At 43.0% G+C, this 14,495-nt stretch overlaps 2 protein-coding genes across 2 annotated transcripts; both read right to left on the bottom strand.

Annotated features, from left to right (window-relative positions):
• Positions 1 to 1,225: 1,225 nt before the first annotated feature.
• Positions 1,226 to 4,142, bottom strand: camk2n2a (calcium/calmodulin-dependent protein kinase II inhibitor 2a). Its single transcript, XM_066709835.1, has 2 exons — positions 3,632 to 4,142; positions 1,226 to 2,906 (listed from the first exon to the last, which is right to left on the bottom strand). Exons 1-2 carry the CDS (start codon positions 3,795 to 3,797, stop codon positions 2,836 to 2,838), a joined length of 237 nt encoding a protein of 78 aa, XP_066565932.1. The 5' UTR covers positions 3,798 to 4,142; the 3' UTR covers positions 1,226 to 2,835.
• Positions 4,143 to 8,640: 4,498 nt separating this feature from the next.
• mul2 (mitochondrial E3 ubiquitin protein ligase 2) lies at positions 8,641 to 14,333 on the bottom strand. The gene is made up of 5 exons (XM_066709834.1): positions 14,178 to 14,333; positions 13,190 to 13,336; positions 12,907 to 12,994; positions 12,437 to 12,557; positions 8,641 to 12,334 (listed from the first exon to the last, which is right to left on the bottom strand). Exons 2-5 carry the CDS (start codon positions 13,304 to 13,306, stop codon positions 11,611 to 11,613), a joined length of 1,050 nt encoding a protein of 349 aa, XP_066565931.1. The 5' UTR covers positions 13,307 to 13,336; positions 14,178 to 14,333; the 3' UTR covers positions 8,641 to 11,610.
• Positions 14,334 to 14,495: the final 162 nt, after the last annotated feature.

The raw sequence follows: 14,495 nt of genomic DNA, 5'->3' as shown, positions 1-14,495 counted from the left end.
CTGCGCCCTGTGTGTTGGAGCCGGGAGACGTGCGGCTCATTTCAGCAGAGACATCTCCTCTAATTGCCTCGGACAACTGCTGTTATCGAGGCTATGTTTGAAAACGGTGATAAAAGGTTTTTGTTGAAAGCGATGCACTTAAATCAGACCTCTGACTGGCAACTGTCAAGAGGTCATTCTGAAAACTGAGATCCAGAGAACTATAGGAGGACTGTGGGAACATTTATATATTTATCCAACGTATTTTCCCAAATTGCTGGTTGGAAAAAGTGAGGTGTGTTGGTTGGTAACTGCAACACATCCAGATTAATTTCATTGTAGCAATTATTTTTATATATTTTATGAAATGTTATGAATCTCGACTTTTGGGAAATGGGCCCACAGAAGCTCATTCTCTGTGGAAAATAAGGCAAAACAAAAAACGTATCTGACAGCCTCTTTCCTCCCTCAAAGCCATAGAGAAGCCTTTCTTTCCACCAGTGATCTAGACGTGACAGGGCCGATGGTGTAGTTCATGCCTGCTAATGTGCACCTATGTTTCTAAAGAGCATCGCCTTAGTGATGCATGGCTGGCCTGTTTCACTGCGAACGAACCGCACTGACTCTCTCACTCGAACGTGCAAAAAGGATGCAAGCTGTGTGTGCGGATTGAGTTTCTCTCTGCTGCTGCTGAGCGCCATTTGAAAGCCAGGCTTGAGATGAAGATATTGTGGACAATCCATGTGTGTCACATCATTGTAGGGACTTATTTTATATGACAGGATTTGTTTTTAGTTTTGTTGATGTTGTTAGCTGACTATATATCATGTTGTTTGGATTGTTCCTGTTTTAGGATTTCCAGCACTGTAGTGTACACTAATACAATGGTTTGTATCCTAGTATATATAGAAGATAAACTAAGGGTTTTGATTTGACACGTGATGCTCAGAATCACGTTGTTTTCATGATGTTCAATGAAAGGTTCAGCCTTATAGAACAAAAATTGAGTAATGATAAATGTTAAAAGCAAAATAGTGGTGCCAATGTTTTATAAAAATGTGTTTAAGTCAGCGTTCCATTTAACACTTTCATTTTTACAGTGTCCATAAAGGGGGGTGGTTCATTCAGCCTCGGGCCCAATACAGCCATTTCAACGTGATGAAGCGTCTGACAGCAATGAGTGCAGTGCAGTGCAATCCACACAGAGCCAATGTGAATGCGGCAAAGGAATACAAAACCATCTGTCTACGTGTTCTTTCACCATTTATTAATTCACCAAATACAGTGAAAATGGCATCATAATATACAATGAATCATTCTTAGAATGTCATGACATTTTTGTTGCTTTTTTGCTTCATAAAATGATGTTTCATTATTGAAAATATTAAGGTTTCATGCACAACAAACCATATTTAATTATCTCTTCAGAGGAATGGTACAAAATAAATCAAATAAAAACACAACTTTAATGTCCAAAAACTCGATCAAATAACGTGTTATTTGAAGATACTCGTAAACAGTGCAATCAATTCTAAAGTTGTCATTTCTAACGAACCCATCAACGAAGCCCAAATCACAGTATTTCTTAATAATAGTTTTACATTGATGTGTGCAAAAACCAAAACACATTCAATAAGTCCTTGTAATCATTATTACCCCCAATACTTGATATAGAATGAGACAGACAAAACCAAATCTGAGATCTTCTGTTAGTCTCAATCTGAATATCCTTCCCAAAGTACTTTTTTCTTGGTGAATTGTAAGACGTTAGACTAGCATATAACTTTAAATAACAAATATTTAGATATAAAAATACAAATATGATTTTTTTTGTTAAAAACAACCGTGCCAGGATAGGTGGGAATGGTGGTGGCACCCGCGTTGGCACCGGGATCGGAAGTTCATGCAAAGAGATGGAGAAAAAATATTGTCTGTCAGTCTTTCTCATTATTGATTTTGATTGATTGATTGATTGATTGATTGATTCAATATTATTTCTTTATTTATTTTTTGTGTTATTTTTTACCATCCCTGCTGGCATTAGATGAGAAAAACTCTTCCGATATTGAGAACTAGTTAAGGGATGAAGTGCGGATGCCAATCTGTGAAGGCTGTACAGTTTCATTACAAAACAAAAACGTTGAAAAACGTCGGTTCTCCTTATAGGATAATTAAATTATTTTACTTTGATTAAAAAAACGCAGCTCCCAACAAAAACAAAAAAACAAAACATAAAGTATTATTGTCCTTGTGTATATTTTTCAAACGTTACATACATCAAGTCTTCCCACAAAATGCAATTGAAATGTCTGTGATTGGTCAGCTAAGAAAAAGCTCTAGCATCAATAGGGATGCCTTCTGCGTTCAGGCGGTGCTGAAAGAACAGCTCCCTTCAATGCGTCTTCAATGTGTTTTCAATGGTACGCGCGGATGAAACATGAGCTTAAACAGGCTATAGTACAGCAACAGAAACGGGGCTGGAAATGGGTTTCACCTTCCAGTGGTTATTGTTGTTTACAGCGCATTTTGGAAGATGGTCGTGAAATGGAAAGTCCATCCATCGCTATACAGAGGCAGAGACTGAAAGACGGAGCTGCACGAATCAGCCATCTTGCCATCTTCCTGCCAGCAGTGGTTTGGAAATCGGGTTTTCGTTTGGAGAATTGCCAGCAACCCCAATATCAATCTCGGGCTCTCTCTTTCCGTCTTCTCTTCCTCTTCCTCTTCCCCCTCCTTCATGTCACCACTTTCATCGCTTCGTCCCTTCTCCTCTGCTTACAATCCTCAAACACATGCACAGCCGAAAAGTGCTTCAAACCGGTGAGAAAAGAAAAGTTTGCAAGGGCTCTGTCATATTTAAACACCTGGTGAGGACTTGTCCGTCATGCCCTTCAGGACCTCGTCTATTCGGTCATCTTCAATCACCACTGTGGGGGGAAAGCGGGGAAACACGTTTATATTTGAATGCATAGATGCATCTAAATGTAAGTTAGATATAGCAATCTGCAAGTCTGTCGAATGCAATTTTGGAATAGCAACACAATATTGCGGATACATGATTGGTGCACTACATGAAATTAATAGTATATATGAATATTGAAATAGTTCACAGTATAACATGCGCAGGGTATGTGTGTACATGACATCACCCCTTTTCTCTTTGCGGGTGGTGCGAATGGACAACCAGTCAATTCATCTGAAATCCACATTAAATAACAGAACACAAATTAAAAATGTGTTTCCACCCACGCATCGCTTTTTTAATGTTATTGTTTTGCGTCTTTCAGAGTTCAAATAAATGAATAAATAGATAAATACAAAGCGATTGCGTTTTTATATCGACGCGTCCGTACGCTTAGGTGCTCTCCAGAACCTTCTCTGATGAGCAGATCAAGGCATCAATCATTCAGTGTTATCAATTCGATTAATCGGAAATGCTAATCGGTTAATAATGCTGAAGTTGAATGCATTTGCATATGTGTTAACGATGTGCAGGGGTTACTTATAGCATTATATTTCACTTTATAATATTAATAATCATAATAATAATAATAATAATAATAATAATAATAATAATAATAATAATACCTGCTCAAAATATCGATTTCTAATAGTGATTATATTTTTCATGCATTATTATTGACATGCTTACCTCGCTTTGCTCTGCCGATCTGTCCAAGTTTGGGGGGTCTTTTTGCTTGAGATGCCCCGAAGAATGTGTTGGTGTCTTGCAGCCGACAGCTGAAGGAAATCTGACTGTCGCTGTCTGCTCCATAGCCGCTCATTTTCCCCTCGCTGTATGGCAGGATCTCAGACATAATGGCACTCAGCGTAGAAACAGGAAAAAACTGAAATGTCGAAGGATGGATGCAACCGCTCTTTATAACGTAGATCCCCGAAAACAAAGTGCATGCAGTGTCGTCCTCTTGCAGTCCCTTTTCAGTGCAATGATGACATGTAGTCTTCCCGTGCTGTGCTGTGCATGGACGGATACACGGGCGTGTTTGGATCTCAAGATGTGCAAGAGAGAGAGAGTGAGAGAGAGCAGTGGTGTGTTCCCGGAGCTCGGAGAGGTCTGAAGAGAAAACTGGGAGATCCCGGGATCATAAAGGAAACCCAGGCGGAACAGTGAAGTCATCCATCCGGGTTTCAAGTGATGCGGGAGGGAGGGGGAGAGGAGGAGGTCTGGATGGAGCTACAGAAAAGCGTCGAGAGTGACATCAACAGGCGAGAGAGGGATAGTGAGAGCAGCCGCAGGAAAACAAGGAGCAATACACGGTGTATTCGCCCTGGGAAAGTGCAGCGGAAGGGCAGAATTTTTATTTATCATCATCATCATCATCATCATCATCATCATCATAATTAAGAGGGTGGGGATCTATATTGTAGACTGTGATATTGGAATAACAGTCATTACGCAAATGAATTGGTTGAAGGGCCAGTATACACAAATTGCAAATGTGAATAGGCTACTTAACTAATACAATCTAGAAAATTCCTTTCATATATATAAAAATGCCTGACACACAACTACATGAGGAATATTTGGCTTCCAGAGAAACCCTTGCAGGTTGTCCTGTTGCAGATTACAAAGGGCCTGTGGGTAGATCAACAGTATAGCAAATAGTTGTATTACACTAACTTCAGCGTCAGGGAGGTGTCCTATCTTCATCCTAAATGACTCTTTCCATTGGCCGATATGGATCTATTTCATTAATGAGTTTCTGGTGAAGGAAGAGCCTCTCATGGAAAGGACTGGAAGACTCTGGAAAGTGTTTCAGAGGCCATTAACAATGAAGGGATGGAGAGGAACCCACATGAGAAGACCTTGGTGTCCTCAGAATGCAGATGGAGAACATCTAGAAAATAAATTCCGACAGAATCCCAAAGATGAAATAATCAACACTAATGATTTGTATTCATGTATCTGATTGGGTCTTTGCCTGCACATTAATGACATCTCCCCTTTTCCCTTCCAATGACAGAAATGTGCTTGGGTGCAATTATTCCTTATGAAACCACCTCAGAGTTTATAATAATATTGATTATGATTCTTGATATGAGATGGTTTCCAATGCGCACTTCCAATAGAAGCACAGTACAGTACCTAGCTGTACAGTGTCGGAGGCGACGTCAGCAGCCCTGCACGTCAGGCGCATGTTAATGACCTTTGTGTGTTCAGACCGGAAGAGTCCCGCTGCCACATGCAATGCCATATAGAGGCTGCGGGGGGGGGGGGGGGGGTACCTGCCAGTGGAGGGGCTGATTAATGAGCAATTACATTAAAACCGGAACCGCTCCATTATTGGCAATGCTGAACCTTTGCAACATACAGATGTGGGAGTGCAGGCTTGCACTGATGCTTGTTGTTTCTTCTTCATGCATCACCAACAAGCCATAATGTCATATTCTGCATTTTATTCAGACATCCACAAGGCATTTAATTTCTGAGTGTCAGTCTGAGGTCTTGTGAGCAGAGAACGGAGCTCGGAAACATTTTTCACATTTCAGGGATTGGTTTTAAAGGTCGCATTGGGTCCCTTGTGTTTTTAAGAGAAGTGCATCTGCTGTGATGTTTTTGTGCACCTGTTTCCCCTACAATAGACGATGTACTTGTTCACATGGGGTAATGCAGGATGGAAAAAGCTGGTTAAAGTGAGGCTGGGATTAGTGAAGGGGAGTTTTTGGTCACCTTTGTGTCTTCTTGTGTTTTATATGCATATGTACACCTGCTGCAATACGATGGCAGAATTGCAGCAAAACGTGCCTCTCACCCACCGGGAGTTTGATACAGTCGGGCGGTGAACTGGTGTCAGCCACTACAGGACTACACAGAAGAAAGGGTTAAAAAAATTAAAACGCATGGCTTTTATTGTCTCCATTTTTTTTTCCTTTGTCGTTTTTTCATTTGGAAGACAGTTGTCAACAGAATGCTCCACTTTTCTTCTACCTTGCCCTTTTCCCAGTTTAATTAAGCTTGATACAACGCATATGTAAATAGTTGTCCAGTAATTAAAGACAGCTGCCAATTAAACAGCACAGCTAGTTTCTCACACAGATGATGCAATATGCAGAATAAGTTATCACTTTCCACTGCATAATACAGGCGTAATCTGAACTGTAGCAAACGTATTATTATTATTATTATTATTATTATTATTATTATTATTATTATTATTATTATTATTATATTGCATTGTTACTCGGCTGCGTGCGTCATAGGAGTTGCAGTCCCTGTTCATCGCCAGTTTATTACATTGTATAGCCTACTAATTAAATTATTAGCTGTAATATATCAATAAATACAATAATGAACTTCGGGCGTGATTATATTCCTTTTAATCATATGTATTATTATTATTATTATTATTATTATTATTATTATTATTATTATTATTATTATTATTTTGTAGTATTTTCCAACGCCTACCAATTTCTCGTGGCTTCTCCTCCAGACTGCAGAGCCTCTCGGCTGCATTAGTATTCATCACTACAGACAGTGTTGAAATCCTCCGCAGTGATGCGATCAGGTATCCTTGCCTGACCATAGCTGTTGTGTAACACCTGTCAGATGTCATAGATGGGGCTGTGTGAGAGGGTCTACGTGTAGTATTGTAGTATAAATAGGGTAGAGAACTCAGCTCTCAATCTATATGTGGGCATGGCGTTGAACTGAGATGATTAGCCCTGTTTGTGTGTGTGTGTGTGTGTGTGTGTGTGTGATTTACAATTTTACAAAAGGCACCTCTAAAGATGATGTCAGGAGAGCCAAGCATAGATCCTGACCCCCAAGGCCGCGATGCACAGGAAGAATTTGACCTGCTGCTCTTCATGTCCCGATGACACTCGGAAAGGAATTGTTTGCAATGCAGTTTGAAATGTTCTGTGCCAAAGCTGTTTACAAAATTATCTCCCTTATGCCCGAAATAAAATGAGAAATTGAAGTAGCTCTATCAATCAACGTCACTTTAAACTGAACAAGAAAGATGAATGAAATGTTTAATGAGGCACAGCTTGCTATTGCAGTTTTTCTTACCTTGTCAAATGCTTTCTGCTTCACGTTAAAAGGTTCCTTTTAGAAACATAAAAAATGAAATCCTGATTCCTAAACAAGATGCTAAACATCTGCAAATGTAGGTGTGACTCAGATGTGCCACCCAGGCGTACTTTCTTTCAAACCAAGATGATGTTGTGTTGTCTGCACTAGAAGACATTTTGTGAGTGGACTGTGAAAAGATCCTGTGATTTAAATATATATGACATGCAACATAAGATTCAGTAGGCTGGTTGCCAATGAAAGACTATGATTTGACTGTATGACAATAATTCTAAGGATCTCATTCCTCAGATACAGCTCTGGAAAAAATGTAGACCACTCCAAGCTCAGAAATCAATGTTAAGTGGTCTCTTAATTTTTTCCAGGGTTGTACATAATAAACAGTGCTGTGAGGCCAAAACATGCAGACATATTGTCATGGTAGATGGGATAGGATGGCTGGTGTTTTCTGGTAGGACATCTGTGATGTATTCTTTCATTTTAGCTCCAATAATAAGGCAAATGTGTGCTTCCTCTTATGGTTATTGCATATTTGGGGCTTTGGTACATTTTAACCTCCATATTTCCATTTGTGAGAAAAAAATACTTTGCATTAATTAGAAGAATCCCTTTCATAACATATCTGAACCCTTGCCCCTTGTTTGTTTATAAAAACACCAGATGGATATCGTTGCAGCTAAGCCTAAGACTGGAGAAAAACAAAAATGGGCAAAACACTTTCATTACATGCATGGCTCCCTGCTAAGTGAAGACTCGGGAGGTATCCTGTGTTGACAAGCAACTGTAGTAACATTCGGTCTCCCTGTGCTGGTAACGAGCAGCTGACTCAATCAGCTCCGGACCCTCTGACAAGGACAGTCAGCAGCCCTGTTCTCTGCAGCGCAATTCCCATCACAGCCTCATCACTGCTGACTCACTCAGTTAGGTAAGGAGGGAGAAGAAGAGCCCTTTGCGTACATTGTTTCCCAAGCTGACCTCCCATCCACTTCTGACTTACTACTGCTTTACTTATCAGGAAAGTGGTTTGGTGGTCACATGGTTTGTGCAGCCATGTAACAATAAACCATCAGGGGACTTCGTCTCTGAATCCCTTGGTCTGATAACAAGGTAACTTTGTATTTTAGAATTAAATATGGTCATCTCCTATGTTTGTTCACATTTACCTACATTACTCTGTATCTCTCCAATACAATGTAATAACCCCTAGAACGACACACTTTCTAATCAACTACATCTACTAATAGCTGAACGCCATTTTATTTCTTATAGTGTCTGGTCTTGTGTTCTTCAGTCAGCCTCTTCTCTGCAACTGAATGTCCATTTGAAGTCAAGATCTGACCTTGCTGTAGTTATTTTAGAGGCCACCTCATGTGTTATGGTTTCTTCTGTGCTTTTGGTTTTCTTGCTGTGTGATGCTTGCTTGGCACCCAGTGCACCTCTTTATTAGTTTATTACTCCCCTTAAGGTCTACACACACTTGTCTCCTACCCACAACCTGCCTACCTGATTGTATAGATTGGTGCTTTATTTCCTAGCGTTTTGTGAGAACCAAATGGAGATATTTCTTCATACTGAGATTATAGAGTAAAAAGACCAACAGTACATCTGCTCAAGAACTTGTTTATTGCAAAGACATTTTCTCAGTACTTACTCGTACCAGGATCAATCCGCCTCACTCTCCTTGAGTCATGTGCTATGGTGCAAGGACTTAATGTGATATTACACAATATGCCACAAGAACACACTGCAGTTTAGTGGCAGAGCAACCTGAATTTGCCTGTCCTTACAGCAGAATAGAGGGTATCAACATTTTTATTTATAATGGTCAAATATTAGCATATTTCTTCTAAATAGAGTGCACTAAACGTGGTTAAATTAGCTTCAGGTTTCTATGAATGCTGCTAGAGGTTATTACAAATATATACACACACATATAATGTTATTTTATTCCTCTAACTGGGACACAGATAAGTTTTGGATGCCAGCTCGGTGTCTGCAGTAATTGGCACAAACTGGCTGATTTCCAATACGCTGCCTCGAATTCCTGCACATCTCCAGCTTCCTACGCCTTTGACGTCTTTGAAGCGGCGGTTCTGAGCCCGGAGAGTCACGTTGTGCAGGAGCTGTCTGCGCCCGACACGCGCTGTAACAGCTGTCACCGCGGCCTCCCCACTAACAGCCTCCCTGGATTCAAACGCTATGCTAATGGGCTGTAGAGCAGCGTGTGAAACATTCTCACTTGTCATGATGCATCGCTTCAGCCGTGTTTACAACCCACCCCTACTCCTCAGCCCTGTCGTTTCAAGCTGAACCGAGCGCTACATCCTGGGCCCGCACGGTTGTACCCAAATCTCTGTCATCAAAGGGAAGTTCACAATGGTCTACGGGTGTCAACTGAACAGATACGCAAGCACTGAGAGTGGACTGGGGAGACAATGGGACCAGCATTGATCAATGGGGGTCTAATCATTAACAAAATAAGTTGGGTTACACTCTTATCGAGCTCTGAAAAGTGTTGGAAATTCAATATCCATGCACATTATTTGTTTATTATAATTATTATTAATGAAGCTTCAGACTAGATTGAATCAATCCTCGGATTCATATATTCCTTCAGGATCTGATTTACCACCAATAAATCAGGTGACTCCATTTCCGGCCCATTTGGGAGAGGCGGTATAGGTCTACAGGAGCCTCTATGAGCATCTCTCGCAGAATCGTTTCAAAACAGCATCCCCTAATCTTCGCAATCTGCATGATTAATTGTGAAGCACCGTGGCATCACATTCCCATTCCCTCGAAGCGCGTGCGCCGCGGCCGACTCCGAGACAATGAGGCTCGCAGCACATTAGCTCATTAAACCAATCGTGTTAGCGGCTGCAGTCGCTGCCCTTTAAAGGAACATCTGGTTGCATGTTCCTAAACTTATCCCACGAGGGCCCCTGGTGGACATCTTTCAAACTGCCTCGCAGTTCCTTTACTTTCTTTGCTTTACAAATACTCTTCGTTGTAGTATTGCCCCCCAAAGACTGCAGTACATTAACTGGACACGTTTTCACACACACACACACACACACACACACACACACACACCTTCAGCAGCTGTTCCTGTACACTATATTTTGTTATTTGTCACACTGTATACAATTCCACTAGTGTATCTTTTCTGGTTGTGTTATTTTCAGATTAATTCAATAATTTATTCTTATGGTAGAACCTTCATTATTTTAATGATCTGGCTCCAAAGGCCATCTTCTCTTATTCTCACTGTAACTGTTGTGTTTGAAAGGAATGTGAAAATAAACAACCGTTTCAATGTGCTGACATTTTATTTTATTTTTTTGCTTACAAGAGGTAACATTTTGTAGTCAACTACCAGCAAAACACATCCTGTAATGCAGACCTAAATACGGTGGCCAGATTGTTATCTGCTCTATTTTAAACCGTTATTTTAAATGTAACCGATTGAAATTCCTGCTTTAGCTACTACATCTCACTGATGCGCTTGCTCTCAACTGTGTGAATATCTGTGTGTTCATGTTGCATCTGCCATCACTTCGGCAGTTTTCTGGAATCAGTCGTTTCCAATATGATATATTTTCTTTACTATATTACTAGAAAAACATAACAAAATAAACTTGTGGATCACTGCAGTGAACTGGAGTGGAAAGACTCCGTACCCCAGATATTACAGGATGATCAGAATGCACACTGAAGCTTGAGGTTTATGCGTTTGCTCATTTCAGGGGTTTGCCAATTACTTTGCACACATGTGAGCAAGTGTTACACATGCAGGTGGTTATTACCCAGATGTGCCTCACAAAGCAAACACCCTGGAATCATTCAGAAAATGTGTGCTTTACAGTCAAATTCAAGTGTTTTTTTTAGTCCACACACACACACACACACACACGTATACATATTGTGATGCCGTGCAATGAAAGATCGCCCTGAACTGCCCTGCACCTCCTCGGACTCATAAACTGTGACACCATGTGGGGCTGAACACTCGAGCCTAAACTAAACATATAAGAGGACTACACACATAACTAAAAAACAACAAACGCACTCAGCAAACACTCACAGTGCATCATGCACATCGTCTCTTCTCACTCTCTCACACACTTCCACTCCAGGGTCTCCCCCTGCCTCTGCACAACAGGAAGCCTGGGGAGGAGCCAGCCACTGAGGGAACAACAGGACGGGTAATTCGCCTAGTGAATGTCTGGGCCCGGGGTCCCATACCACGCAACCCAGCACGGCATCACAATATATACAAACATATATATTAGTGCCCTCACAATTTAACTATTTAGAATCAACAGTTGCTAATCAGGGCCGTCTGGACTACAGGGCTCCACCTTCACTACGAGCAGGGGATTAAACTGCTTCAGCCAAGGAGGGGAGCCCCGATCTATTACTCCTTTCCAGACACTACCAGAAACTCACCATGATGAACAATACAGCACTGCCAGGCACAAAAAGGATAATTTAATGTACAACACTGCACTGCGAGATGGAGGACCCTTGCTGATGATCCCGTCTGTGTTTTGGTTGCCTTTTTCAGTGCCAGTTCACGCCTGGTAGAGAGGCACCACCCTCACGATGTCTCGTCTGCAGATGGGGCAGGTGGGAACGGGGAGGGCCTGGAAGCAGCTGAAGCAACAGCACACGTGGCCGCACTCGAGCAGGACGCAGCTGCGCGGGTTGGTCAGGCAGATGACGCAGGCGTTCTCCAGCAGCTCGGGGTCCTCGGTCTCCCCAGGGGCAGCGGTCCGGCTGGCATCCAGTCTCTCGAACTGCCTGCGCAGCTCCTCCATCTCCCACTTGGCCTGCAGGTGTATGTAGTACTTCCTGGCCAACCACAGGACGGCCGCCACCCCGGCCACCACACAGACAGACATCAACACCCGCCACACGGTAGCCTGTCCCTCCTGTTCAGCCAGCATGGTCTGGAAGTCCGAGGTCGTGAGGAAATACTCGGAGCCGTCGGCAGGAGGCCGCAGTTTGAGCACCCTGTCCGAGTCCAGGATGAGTTCTCCCACCCCGGTCAGGGTGGCGCCCACTCGGAGCATCTCCTCCGTCTCCAGCTGGCCCTTGGGCTTCTCCCCACTCAGGTACTGGCTGATGATGTCCGTGAAGCCGAAGCTGGCCTGGTGGAACTTCTCGTGCACTGTCTCCATCTCCAGGCCAGAGGCTTCCAGAGGGGACAGCACCCTCACCGCGGCTCTGTCCCAGCCCACCAGGTCAAAGGGCACGGTGTTGACCCGCTGGTGCAGCGTCCTCTCGCTGTCTGTCCTGCAGGACACAGTGAGGATGAGTTAAACATGCAGCCTGTCATTGGCAGAGCAGTGCGGGGGGACTGCACTGTGGAAAGCAATCGATTAATTAATTACCCACCAGGTGCGTGCCAAGTTATTCCACACCAGCTTGTGCTCCTTCAGGACGAGTCTCTGCACCACCCCCAGACTGCCCTCCTGAAACTGGCTCCTCAGGGGCTCCCCCACAGGCTGCACCGTCCCTGGACAACAAGACACAACAAGAGTCTGCCACGTCTGTCCCACAACACTTTCAATAGAGCAGCGATACGTCTGGAGTGAGAAACCAGGTGCGTGGTGTCAGACCCGCTGTGTTAAAACACTGGACAAAGGGCAGAAATGGCTGTTTTCATTTGATCTGCGTTTAATTATTTTCTAATTCTTAGTCTTTTGATTCAAAGTTGTTTTGCAATTCTGACGTGGATTTGTTTCTCTTCCCTCGCTGCCCTGAGGAGTTACATTAATATGAATGAATGGTAAAGCAAATAAAATATTCCAATCATTGTTAAGCCCCCAACATTCTGCATCAGATCATTAAAAAAAATGTCTTACCCTCAATAACAACATACTGCAGACATTTCCCAGGCACAGCGTTCAAAATACCAGCCAGATGCTCATCAAGAGGCACACTGGGCACCTCCTAGACAACACACACAGCAGTTGACAATTAATCACTAGAACACACTAGAAGTTCAAACAATAATATAATAACAGTCAGAACGATGGGGCTATCGTAACAGAGTGACTTTTACTGGCACATAACTTAAAACTAATTCTCATCATACCTGAAGGTATACATTTCAACACCTGCTCTTCAGTGTAGCGGAAGACTCACCTTCAGCTTGTCCACCGTCTTCCTCTTCCTTCTGTAGATGTAGTAGAAGAGCCCTGAGAAAGCCACGCTGGAGCCCAGCCACACCAACTCCAGCGTCCGGAAGGGAATACCCTCCATCTCCTCAAACCCCAATCGCTTCCAACCGTCCTGAACGCGGGGAAAGAAGAGACAACGAAACACCAGCTGAGAGAGGCATCCAAATTGACTGTGGGTTGTGCCCAGACAATCAGGCCCTTTACATAGTGTGATTACACAGTTTTTTGGAGTGCTGAAGGCCTCGGTCAAACCTCTCCATTATCCCCATGCAAAGCTGAAAAAAGGAACATTTAAATTATTATTCAAATCAACACAGGAACTGGCCTTTAGTGAAGCTCTTGCACATCAGCTGACACTTAACTCGCAGAGCAGGAGAGAGGGAGGAAGGCTGTGGCAGGCGACATGGACCAGGTGGACACAGGGCAGAGGACACACATGACACACAGCCCAGCCAAAGTCCACTAGGCTGCCCATCATGCCTTGCGCTCCGCTTCTGTCAGTTGCAAAGCAGAGGACGTTACACTAGTAATATATTGACCCATGTTAATAAAACGTTTAACGTCACTCTAACTACACGATTGTCCTCATGAGCATGTATTTACTTGGCACTATAGATAACGTTTAACATGACGTCAGTGTTATTAGTGTCATTATCACTTTAAATAAGCTGGGAAACATGGTCTGGCTGTATTTCACTGCGTCTCCCCTTTTCAGGCCCCATGCTCTTATGTGACACACGTTATAGCAGGATCTGATGTTTTAACGGAGCGGTTGTCTTGTGTCTGTCTGGGGACAGGTTAGACAGCAGTCCACACTGTAAAAAGTGCAAATGTCCCCAAACTGGGCAACATCCGGATCGCTAAATGACTGTTTGAGGCAAAATGAGACCTCCTTGCTGTTATGATCCACACAACTATCATTTCGATCAGTTTCGCTCTTTATGGAGGATTACCTTTTTACAGAATCCAAATGTTCATACTTCTCCCAGGAAGATCACAGAGCGGAAAGTCCCCACGTTACGCGTACATAACGTAACGAACACCAACCATAGATACGAACTGCAGGAGGGCCGCTCTGCGCAGGCCGCGCCATCCCCGGGCAAGCCCCGCCCACACGGGACTCGAAGCGCTGCCATTGGTCACCGAGATACTGTCAATCATATTTTATGCAGCCGCTCACTTTCAGGTGATGCAACTGCTTATAAACTAGCATGCTCTATTTACAGTCACACGGGTTTATAACTAGCGACCTGGTCTGAAACGATCTGAAC

Source organism: Amia ocellicauda, chromosome 7 (genome assembly GCF_036373705.1).
Source record: "Amia ocellicauda isolate fAmiCal2 chromosome 7, fAmiCal2.hap1, whole genome shotgun sequence".
Classification (NCBI taxonomy): domain Eukaryota; kingdom Metazoa; phylum Chordata; class Actinopteri; order Amiiformes; family Amiidae; genus Amia; species Amia ocellicauda.
Note: the sequence above shows the minus strand (reverse complement) of the source record. Positions and strands in the feature narration are given on the sequence as shown.